The 12,726-nt window shown below is 36.4% G+C and overlaps 1 protein-coding gene across 5 annotated transcripts in view; it reads right to left on the reverse strand.

Annotated features, from left to right (window-relative positions):
* Positions 1-279: 279 nt before the first annotated feature.
* The window catches only part of arhgap24 (Rho GTPase activating protein 24), a 173,693-nt gene continuing 161,246 nt past the window's right edge, over positions 280-12,726 (reverse strand). For all 5 annotated transcript variants that reach the window (XM_066710764.1, XM_066710763.1, XM_066710765.1 and 2 more), the window contains 6 exons: positions 9,563-9,770; positions 4,944-5,076; positions 3,968-4,041; positions 3,693-3,814; positions 2,264-3,344; positions 280-1,693 (listed from right to left, as the gene is read on the reverse strand). In XM_066710764.1, coding sequence (XP_066566861.1) covers positions 1,450-1,693; positions 2,264-3,344; positions 3,693-3,814; positions 3,968-4,041; positions 4,944-5,076; positions 9,563-9,770 — 1,862 coding nt within the window. In that variant the 3' untranslated portion in view covers positions 280-1,449. The remainder of the gene's footprint in view (positions 1,694-2,263; positions 3,345-3,692; positions 3,815-3,967; positions 4,042-4,943; positions 5,077-9,562; positions 9,771-12,726) is intronic.

The raw sequence follows: 12,726 nt of genomic DNA on the forward strand, positions 1-12,726 counted from the left end.
AACTATCATATTATATGAACATTATACTATATAATTGCTCATATATCTGAGAGCTTTATGCATAATACCAGATGTTTCCTATGAACCAGAAGTGTCTAATTCAAAACTGAAAGAAATGTGATCAAATGTAATTTAGTCATTAATTAAAACAGATGTTCATTATATTCTTCATTGAATACATATGAATGAAATGTGCAAATTAACAAATAAAATGGTTAAAAAAAGATGGCCTACATTGTGATCAATATTTGTAGTAAAAAATAATTGAAAATCAATTGATGTCTTTTTTCCATTTAATTATGGCAGGCTTACTGCAGGATTACATTATGTTATAGTTTGATATTGAACCTACAGCATCACTGAAACTACCGAGAGTTACATAAAATTCAGGATCCTACCCAGTCAATGCACACAGTTGAGCAGTCTCCAAATTGTGCACGAAATTGCAATTTTACCAGTTAATTCCCTTTAATAAAAACACACTGAAATAATGCCTGTAAGAAAATATCACAGCATAGTGGTTTGTGCAAAAGTCTTATCTGTGTCATTTGTTTAAACACCATATTTGTTTTTGTTTTTTAAGTTTTAATTTATTAACACTAAACTGGACTAGTTGCAGCTTCCTGGATTGAATTTAACCTTTCAAAAAAATGTCTAAGTTTGGTTATGTTGAACTTTGGTGTTTGACTGTTTTCTCTTTGAATATGAAACATGCCGAATGTAAAAACAATCCTACTACCTGTTATTATAAATACCCATTTGTAAGTCACCCTATGCTTGCTCAGTGGGCATTGACTCAGCAGAACCTGGTATACATTTTGAATAATATAGGGTGTCTTTGAAATTCTGTATTTTCAACTGACAGCAAGTGCCAAGCACAAGTAGAAGACAAAGACAAAGGCACTGCATGTATTTTATAAAATATATACATTTTTCCCCCTCTCTTTTTGGTGATGAACAACTCCAATGGCACATAAAGCACAGCCACAAGTCATATTAAAATAAACAATCTTCACAAGATGGGAGGAACACAGGGGGAAATTAAACTGACATACAACAACAACAAAAAGTTACATTACCACATTGAAAAACAAATAAGTGCAAGGAAGAGCCTTGATATAAAACTTAAATGCAACACATTGATAATTTTCAGTTTAAATACAAGACTTGCATTAAAATATTCCTAATTTAAGATACATTACTTTTTTGTTGGTGGTGCAGACATAACTTTTATCTATATACACAACCAGATATTACACTTAACAGTTACATAGGTGGATTAAATATTTGGTAAGTACGCAAAACAAATACTGGCAAGAAAATGTTTCTTTGTTTTCCTTCTGTGTTAATGTCTTGAGTACTAGCCTCAGTCAGGTGACCAGCCACCCGATACCTTATCAACAGAGCAACAGTCTTCTTTAACATATTTTGGCTCAGTTCTATCCCTCTTCACTGGATCCATATAGTATTTCCTCTCTCTGGCCTGCGAGGCTCCACTGTTAATTCTCCAAACGTGGAGAAAAATTGCTCCATTTCTTTTTGCAGCATCTCATTTCTCTTTTCAGCGTCCTCCTTTGCCCGTTCAGCATTTCTCAATTTTATTTCCACCATAGTGTACTTCTTCCTCTCCTGATCGAGTTCCTCATGAAGGGACACCATTTCAGTTTCCAGTTCAATGTTCCTGTGTTCCAGGCTGTAGGAGCACAAATAAACCAAGAATTGAGTGAAGAATAAATCTTTGTTCAAAAAACCCTTCAGGGCTGGGACTTTCCAATCTCTGATATCCACAGCCAATTCTGACAGCCACATCCATTATTTATTACACTTAAACAGACACATTCACAAATCAATTGCTAAACCACTGTTTAAGCTTTTTGTCCATAGGAACTTTTCAGTTACCTTTTCAAAACTATATTTAAGGTAAATAAAACAATATTTTCCCCTTACTTCTTAGATACATTTTTTTGAACTGCCTTCAGAAACTGGCTAACAAATGTTTTTCTGGAGAAGGTATATATGAAAATGTCTTAATTCCAATACATTTTCATCCATTGTCTTACAGGGGGATGAATTAGATCAATTCAAAGTGGTAAACAATTCTTCAATGTATTAATAAGTCACGACTTAACATTAATTGCAAATAGTGACAAACTGCACAAGTGTATTATTTTGGCGCAACACCCAAGTTGGAATGAGTGTGTGCTATTTAATCAGTCTTTCTAGATCTTACATACTTGACTGTCTTTTCTAAAATAACCCATACCTTTTTATTTTTGTTTCATATTCTGTCTTCTGCTTGAGCATCTCTTGTTTGAGACTGGCAACGAGACTGTGCAGGGCGCTGTGGTTGGTACTTGTGTTGTTTGCCACAAACGCTTCGCTGTTGTCGCTGCTGCTAGTTGCTCGACTGCTCCGGCCTCCCCCACTCCGACGGTCACACTTGCTGTCAAATTCCCCTGCCTGGGAGATGTCCTCTTGGGAGGGAGTGTCCAAAACGGGATCGTCGTAATTCCCGCCAAAGAAGTCCTGTTCTGGGCACGTGGTGGTCGAAGAGCGGCAGGAGTTTGAGTTGTCTGGTAAGGAGATTTCGCAAGAGGATGTGGACCAGGTAGCACTGTCAACACTTTGCTTGTCTTCACTGTTCACAGAAGAAAACTGCTGTTGGACATTGTCATAGGTGGACAGTCTGTTCTGCTGTGAGAGCTGATCGTTAACTGAGTCTTTCTGCTTACTGTCTCTCATTGTCACAAATCCATTAGGCATCCAAACCCCATTGCGGGTGTTCATTGCTGTGTTCATCACATCAGTGCTTGAGACACCCATTCTCACTCCTCCATTGGGAACCCCACTAGTGCCCATTTTGGTTCCAGACCCTTTTAGAGATGCCGTCCTTCTAGCCTGCAATGTACCATTGGGCAGCGTCTGGCTCTTCTCTTGTGTTTCCACTGCAGAACTGCTGAAGGAGCCATTCGTCACTATCCCACTGCCTTTGTTGAAAGCTGGATTTTTCTTCACCATTAGAGGGGGGCTCCTGGTTATGTCAAACTTGCTAGCCAGACTGTTTCGGGGACTGCTCGACCTGTTGCCCCCTGTTGATGTCGGGGAACCATTGTCGATGCTGTTCCTGTGGGGAGACTCGGGCTTCTCCCATGTGCACTGTCTTACGGACACATCCTTAGTGTTGTTGTTCTCTTTGTTTTGGAGCTGGCCCGTGGTGAACTTCTTCTGTACCTCGTTGTTATTATTGCAGACCTCCAGGGCTGTTTCATTCTCCTCTTCTTTGGGAAAAAGCTTGTCGTGCTTCCCGATCAGCACAGACATTAACTGCTGTACCAGCACTGTACCTACAAAAATAAAATTATATATATATATATAGATATATATAGATATATATTTAGAAATCAGCTGATAACACGTTTAAGTTATTTTTCTGTGTCAGGAATTATATGCACTGGATTATATGTACAGAAAGTCATAGGAGGATATTTCTTTCTTAGGTTAACTCAATACCTATTGCAATCTCTTTCCAATAAATTATGACACTCCCTGCAATACCTGGACATCATTACCTGCACATGTATGGTGAGGTTATATAGAGAGCTGTGACCATCCACCTCACCCACAACCACACGGCATATCATTGCCTTTTATGTGGTGGTTAATTTAACATTTATAAAATGAAAGATACTTGCCTTCCATGATTGCTACAGGATCCTCTATCTTAGGCCGCAGGATATTGGGTCCAAACACCGTTGCCAGATTCTGAACACTCATTTTATTCACACCTGCATAGGACTGAACTTCATCAAGGAACCTGGTGGGTAAGACAGGGTCTCAGGCAGGATACATCGCTATGCTTGAAATCAAGGGCAGCTTGAAATCATTTGATTGTTTGCATGATATGTCAATACTATTTTTTAATAATAACATATTTCTTTACCACATTTTAGAATATGGTATACCGTACCTGCATATATATTTAAGCAGGTTGTAGTTAACTGGAGGTAGGCATTTTACTTGTTTTAATAATTCCTTCATTCCCTGGATGAAGAAAAGAAAGAAAATATTAAAATGATAAAAGACAAATCTTATATTACAGTTATATACAATGATAGTCTGCTTCAATGTATAGGCCTATTATCTCCCACCTTTACATTATGATATAGTAAAAGAGTCACAATTCTTACACACATACAGACATTTTCCATTGCAAACAGTTTTCTTCATTTAATGGAAATCATGACAAATTCAGTGTTTTTCTTTTTTTTTTTAGGGATATGATATTATACTGATGTGGCATTTGGTTTTTATAGTTGATTGTTAGAGAACATTTGTTTATGCATGGTCCTAAATTCAAGTGACAAGAATGTTCTCAGATTTCATAGTACATACGTGAGTTCAACATGTAATTTCAGAAGCAATCTGAGTTAATATGGTGTGATATCTATTCATTAATATTTTAGGTAATTTGACATAAACTTCAACTTCGATTTACATTTACAGGTATATATATTGGAAAGAGATAATATGACATAATTGCAAAATTGCATTAGATTTTAAACTCACAGGTAATGCAAACTTTACATAATGCAATGCAATGACAGTGGTCTGATAAATTGCAGGATACAGCATGAACCACAGCAACCAAAGCAAATACGATGCAAGATTATAAGATATGCTTCAACAGCGAAAAGAGACACCAAAGAAAATTAAGCACAATCATGAATTATACAGCATGCAGCAAAACAAGGATCTTGTGAAAAGTTGCTAAAGCAGAAATAATATTTTTTGGAGGCTACTTTTGGGTATAAATGATGTATATGTTGTTTGGACAAAGCATAAAGGTATAACTGCAAAAAGTGTAGTGAGGGAGAAGGCTGGGAGGAGAACAAAGATAAAGGAGTAAATATCAAAAAAGTGATGCAAAGGGCCCCTAAACTTACAGATTCGTCATCCTTGCTGAGGAGTTTAGTACAGGAAAGAAATTCTTCATATTTTGCAAAAGGTATGACTGGTTCTGGGAGCTCCCTTAGATACAACTTCAGAAGGGAGGCCACTGTGTGCACATCTGTGTTGCTGAAAAGAAAGAAAATGTATTATTATGTTCTCTTGTTAATATATATGTTACAGCATTTATGACATGATTTCAGTATTTTATATAAACTGATACAGGAATCAGTGCTGTTTCTTGTTTTCCTTTTATTGACAAGCTCCTATTAGTAAACTGAAACTTTTAAATTATTTATTTACACATTCTAAGAAATACTTTTGAATAAGATGTATTTGTAATAAAGAGATGCATGACAAAATAAATGTCTGTAGCTGCTGCCTCTTAATCAACGTGCCAATACACAGTAACAGAATGACTAATTCAGATAATTAAAGGAATCGGGAGATTAATAATCAATAAGTGGTTTAATTAAGTAGACCACATGACCGCCTTGCACTGCGAGGAATTAAGGGCAGCCTAAGAAAGTTAGTCGCTTAAAATGCAAGGTTATAGATAATATGACTCTAAGATCTTTTGAACACCAAAGAATCAGACCTTAACTATTGGCCTACCTATATCATTTTTAGTGAATGTATTAACATGAAAAGAAACACATATAACACCTGTCACCCACCTAGTGCATCTGAGCTTGATACATGACTGAGTATCAGACATTCAGGAACACTGTGGATTTATTACTCACTTAAGAGGAAGATTTCACATTACTCACTTTCAGCCGTGCCACTTATAAGTTATAGTGTCTGTCACAGTTCTACAATAAATACCAACGATCTCGGAATCGCTTTTTTTTTTGGTACTTAAAATCAAAAGCACAATCTGGATCCTTGTTGGTCTAACAGTTTTTTTTAAACAAATTTAAGTTTTATTACATTCTTGCCAAAGATTATTATTATTTTTTTACATGGATTGAAATAATGCAGTTTTACTTCTCCCACACAGCTTCTGCAGAATTGAAAGTTGTAAGCAAAACCAGGTGACCTTTCTTCTGTCGCATCAACTAACACTTCTGTGTTGTGTGAATTTTTTAATTCCACTCTTACTGGCTTTGCAAACCCAAGAACTGTCTCTGCTCTTTTGCTGATATGCGGCAATCTGCCTTCTCAAGCAAAAATAAAGGAATACAAATTATTCAAATGCTTGGGTGCCATTAAACTGAAATACAGTACAACATGAATTTCTTACAGTACTCTACAGAAGTGAGTCTGCCATACAAGTTAATGAGAAATGACAAATTTAGTATCATTTAGTACCAAAGTCTAAAGCACAGAATTCAGTTTACAATTCGACTATATAGACAGCAGAATATTTGTCCCAAGGACTTGGTAAAATTAAAGGTCTTATGGGAACTACTATATACTATAACTAATATATCCAATATGGTATGGCTAATCTAAACAAACACTATGTCAAGCTTATCAATGAAAAAAGGACCTGTGATGCTTCTCCATTACTTTGTAACACCAGCAAGATATCACTGACAAACACATACATTATTGTGCCATTCTGGTGATTAACATTTCTGATATGAAGCCATACAGTTTTTATAAACCACATTTACAAGATTTCTACAAAATATTTTTCAGAATCCCTCAGTGTAAAGACTTTCCTTATTCAGCAGAAGTAAAACAAAATGGAGGACTGAGAAAAGTTATATTTTTTTCAAAACCAAACAGTTAAAATTAAACAAGCACAAGTTGTATTTCCTGAATGGGAAAATAAGCAAACATGGGTACATTTCAAGGAGCTTCATTTTCACACCAAGCCGCATATCTACACATCATTTACGTCACATAAGTGGAACATCATCTTGCAAATCAGTTTAAGTTAGTTTTACGGTTTCACAGGGTTCTGCCTTATTTCATATATGTATCACAGTTTACTGTATCCCTGTATATGACTTCAGCATCATTAATCGATTCCTCAAACACTGGCATTTACTGAATGCTCTTTAATCTTACTATGACTGCAACACATTAATTATTCACATACAAATCTTTCACACTGTTACCTTAAGCTTTTAAAATGTTAACATTTTCTTAGACTTGAAATAGCTGTTCTATTAGATCCTCAATTCACTCTTCTCTCTCAATCTTTGGTCAATCAGAAATTATAAATATGGTGTGTACTAGGCATACCTCAAGGTTACATTCTTGAGCCCAGAATAGTAAATGGGGCGACAGGTGATTCGCCCCTGAACACTGAAATATCACTACCCCCACCAGGTGCTGTGAGGGAAAGAAAAAAATGAAATCGCCCCCACAAAAAAACAGAACATATAACTCACTGTAATGCAGTTACTACAGTACAGTGTGTGGTTTACAGTTAGGCACAGGTGGACACCAGCTAATTAACTCAGCTGCTATCCAGACCCTGGTTCTCTCCCACCAGGATTACTGCAACTCCCTCTTAGCTGTATCTGCTGCCCGCCTGCTCCAGCTCATCCAGAACTCAAATGCTCGTCTGGTGTTTTCTCTGCCTCAATTTGCACATGCTATTCCACTACTCTACTCCCTTCACTGGCTCACAATCTCAGCTCACACCCAAGTTCAAGACTTTGCCTCTTATCTATCATTGTCCCTCAAGACCACTCCACTCCTTCTGTGCATGAAGACTCACTGGACCCCCTCTCCACTCTCCATCCTCCAGAGCCCGCTCCTTTTCCACCCTCGCCCCTAAGTATTGGAACGACCTACCCACCAAGGGCAGGACCACACAGTACCTGACCAACTTATGATGGTTACTCAAGACACATCTGTTCCAACTATATATGTAATGCAGCAGCCTAATCACCTGGGCTGCTCAGCACTCTTGCCCAGGGTTAGACACCAAACCTTATAAAAACATAACTCCATGTTCTTTATGTTACTGCACAATGACTTCCCATTTATTATCTATTCAATATTTCAAATGTTGCTTTCACCTTTGGACTCACATCTCAGATATACAGAACGTGATGATGAATATCAATCAAACAACTGTACAGTTACACACACTTTATTATTTGACCCCTCTAAATAAGATCTAAGGCAATGTTTCAGGTGTCAAAAGTGGTTTACAATATCCAGAACAACAGTCTATCAAGGCATATTAAAAGGTATGAATGTTTCCACATCATCTTGGTAACAATGTAAGACTGTAATCAAAGAACTAAATTAAAAAATCCCAAATCTTTAGAATATTTGATATGCAACTGTTGCACCAGTCAGTTTGCATAGCCCTTGAAGAGGTCATCCTCACCAAGGGATCCAGCCCAAGCCAGAGCCTACAGTGGTCTCCAGATCATAGGCAACTTTCTACAATGTAAGGTCTGTGTAAGTGCACAAGTATCTTGTTCCTGGGGGTCCACATTTTTAAAAATACAATTATAAATCTGCTTTTCTTCACACACACATTCTCTCTGACCAAATACTTAAATTGAGTCCATTAGTTCAGTTCATAAGATCCTAAAAAATGTATTTGTTTGATTCACTAAACAGCCACCCGACAACTGTGTTACTTAGAAAAGACCTCCATGGGGGCCTTTGACGTTGTTTAGTAACATTAGTTAAGTGTTTTCATAGTTGGAACATGGAGAGCCCTCATTCCCAATTGTTTTGAACAAGGCAGTTGCTTAGTATTCCTTAGCAGCTCTCAATGTTAGCCACAGTAGGGCATGTCTGCATTTAAAGGACATGTTCTGCTCCCGGGGACCAGCTGCCTTACCGTTTCTCGCCCCTGTGCACCACCGTGGGTCTGCAGTCTGTAGCGGTTTCATTTGTTTCCAATTTGCAGTGTTTAGCCTCAGTAGGCAAGGGAAATTATGAGGGGTGAACACTGTAGTATTGAGCTTGATCAATGTTTTCTAATCAAAATCATTGTGTAGAATGTCACTGCTTCTTGTACATTATATATAAGTTATGAAGTAAAGAGAGGCATTATATCATCAGTCCACAGATGGTAGTTGTGCAACATTGGTTCCCAGCCAAGCATACGCCTCTGCACTCTGCATGGTGCTTCAATTCAAGAAGCAAGGCAACAACAGGCACACAGAAAGCAGAAACAGGTGATTTACAAAGTTTATGCTGTCAGCAGGGACTTGCAGTTGGGGGGGGGCAGGGGTGGCATGAGCTACTGCCCCTTTGGTCCTCAGAGCCCATGATGTGCCCGCCCCACCCTTCACCGGAGTGCAATATACTCATATTTGCCATGGAGTCGCCAGCACCTCCCGGTCGAGAAACCATCAGCAAGTTCCCAGTTGGTGGGTATAACCCCCTGAATTAATTTTCAATTAAAACATCATACTTAATGATCCATAAATAGTGTTCCTTATTTTTGCTACATTTTGGCCCTATCCCTGTAACACTTCAAATTTAGTTTCGTTGTAGTTTCATACTGTTTTTCTGAACCTGAGACATATTGGATGTTTCTTCCATCATTTGCAATGTCATTTTAATCACTTAAAATTCTGTATGAAGCAAGATAAACCATATATAATTTGTGTATTTGATTATTGAAAAAAAAAAATGTGGATACCTAGATTTGCTTTTCTGGGTGGCAGGTGGCAATTCTTACCAGTCAAAGGATGGCTTCTCTCCACAGTCAAAAGCATCCTGAAGCTCTTTAACAAGGTTGGCTTGTCCTGGGAGACGGAAAAGTCCCTCCTCCTGCAGTCCCCTCTGACGAATGAAATCTACACACTGTTCCACCAGCATGGGCGCCATCTTATTGCCAAACCTCCTCTCATAACGCACAGTCTCTTCCAGCTTCTGACCAAAGATACCTGCAAAAAAAATAAATTATTTGAACCAAGCCTCTACAGCAATCTTACACAACGAGGAAAATCAGACCATTAATAATGACCCATACTATGCATTTAAGCTGCAATTGTTGCTAAACACTTTTATAATACAATATATTGATGTTATGATCATCAGCCATTTCATTCACAGGTGGAACTAGTATTATTTACTTTGACTGTTATTAAGAAGAATACAATAAATCTGTGAATTAACTTGCATCACTTCATTTTCATAGTTTGGTATCCAGAGCATAATTAACATGGACAGTGAAACATCATCAGTAATTGCTGTTTAAAAGGATAACATCCTGAAGAATAAGAAATTAGACCATTGATGAACAGTAACAAAGGAAACAAGACTGAAAGTCTAAAATATGCAGAAGAGCACAGAGGTTGGACTATGACGCAATAGTCAAAGGTGCTTTGGATAGATGAGTCCAAATTTCAGAGATTTGGATGTAATGAAGAGAAGATGCAAGACTACAAACAACTGCAAATCATGAAGAGCCTTGTCTGAAACCAAGAATGGAAGAGATTCACTCAATTTGGTGGTGCATATCCTCAAGTAGTGTTGGAAATTACATTTTAATCCATTATGTTATCCCCAGTGGTGCAAGATGTATTGGTCCAAACGTCATCTACAGCAAGATAATAATCCAAAACAGCTACATAAATCATAATTATTTGTAAGAGGAAGCTGGAGTCTTTCAATTCATTCAATTCCCCCCCTCAAAGCCCATATATACATTTCATGGGTCTATCTGGACAAATAAAAAAATTAAATAACCCCAGCAATTTAGATAATTTGTGTAAGATGTCAGTGTAGGCACTGCAGATCAACTAAAACAAGTAATAATAAAGAAATAAACACATAAAGATCTGCCTAATTAGAAAAATAAGACATAATTATGGTGAGTATTTGTGGTCATTCAAAAAATCTTTGTGTTTAAAGAAAGGTTGAGACTGCTCTCTCTCTGTAGATGTGGTGTACGAAAAGCAGTTTTAAACACTTTACTAACATCATATGAAATCTAATATAATTAATAAAGCAATAAAGTAGTTTTTTAGGTAGTTTAAACATAATCATACATTTTCCCTGCAATGATTTTAATAACAGAAATAATAACACACATTATCAGTTACTGACATAACGCACATTCATAAAGTTTCCTTGGATCATAATGTCAAATCTGTTTATTTACTTATTACCTATGTATTGAAATATGAAGAGACTTTGGACTGTATTTTATATTATTTTTGCAATTGATTTAATTACTGACATGAGACTAATATGTCATTTTTTTTACTTTTTGTAATAGTTCTCTCCCTTTTGTACTATGTCATTATGTTATTATGTGTTTTTATGTATGCACAGCGGCTGCAAAAATAATTTCCCCTCTGGAAAAAAAACTTTGTCAAACTATGTCAAATAAAATGTATGGTATTATTCTTTTGAGTTCTGTAATTTTTGTAAAAAAGACATTTAATTAATGTGTTTCTGCTAATCAAAATATATAGACATAAACAAAATTATATAATATATGTGCTTCAATAATGTAATACAGTAAATTGTACAGTAAACCTGTTGAAAATGATTTCCATTATTAAACTAACTGTGTTTCAATGGTTTTGTAAAAGAGAGGAAATACTCACCATTTGTTTATATCAAGATATATTGGGCTAGATGTATTAAAGTATTTTGCATATTTTAAGAGACATAAACCTCTTACAAAAGAGTCAGAAATCGTGGGTGACGTGTTCTAAACAAGCACAATAACCTTTGTATGGTTAAACAATAAATAATAATAAATAAGTCCCTGATGAATATTTAATTCTGTGCTTATCTGCAAAAAGTTACAAAAATGGGGTGGTAAATAAAATGATATATATTAAAGATGCTATTACCATCAGCACTTACAATTGCATCAGTTAGTTAGGAACTGTTGAAGCAGTTTTTAATCAGCAATCCTCTAAAAGGTGAGAAAAACACTGTAACCTTATCAAATCAAAAGAACAAATCAGGAACAGGTACAGCCTCGCCAGCCACACAATTATTGAGCTATTGAATGATCTAAGAGATGACCTGGAGCCTGCCACCCTGAAAAGCAATGCTATCTCTGTGGTGGTGAAACTATTATCCACCCTGCTTATTCTTGCTTCCAGGTCTTTTCAGGGGAGTGTGGCAGAAGTTGCTGGCATCTCCCAGTCTGCATTCTCCAGTGCATTGCCAGTTGTGTTTAATGCTTTTGTGCAAATGCATACATTGCTATTTTTCCTTAAAGGCATGCTTGACCTAAAAGTCTTCAATATAAATTTTGAATTTCAGGTTTCCCCAACGTGTTGGAAGCAACAGACACAAATGCAAGGTATTGCAGATCAGTCCACGACTCCCTTATTTTAAGAACAGTTCAATATTTAACCTTCTGAAGAAAACAATAATGGAAATGGCTGGCCATTAGGTAAGTATACCTGCTTTACATTGTTAACAAATGTATAAGTGATGGAGCATCCAGTCCCCTATATTCAAAACAACAATGTCACACTGACATTTCAGTTTTTTGTATCTGACCTTGTACTGACTGTTTTAAATTCCATATATGTACATGTGTTGCATAAAGGGTGATATGATATATTGAATAGATTTATTATAGTTATTATTGTATTGTACATTTCTTTCTTTCTTTACATGTCCTTCATTTATTCCTTCAAAGGGGTGGTAGTGGATTCTAGCAGAAACTACCATTAGGGTGGGGGTATTGGGGTGCTACTATGCTTTAAATATAAAGTCTTATACATACTTATTACAACCATATATATGTTTATTTGTTTCTTTTAAAAAAACATGATTTAATCAAGGAAAATATTTTGGAACAAAAGACAGTAGATTTAATTGTGTCATTATTTTCAAAGTATTACATGAAACAGAATAAGTGGTCAG

Source organism: Amia ocellicauda, chromosome 8 (assembly GCF_036373705.1).
Source record: "Amia ocellicauda isolate fAmiCal2 chromosome 8, fAmiCal2.hap1, whole genome shotgun sequence".
In the NCBI taxonomy this organism is placed as follows: domain Eukaryota; kingdom Metazoa; phylum Chordata; class Actinopteri; order Amiiformes; family Amiidae; genus Amia; species Amia ocellicauda.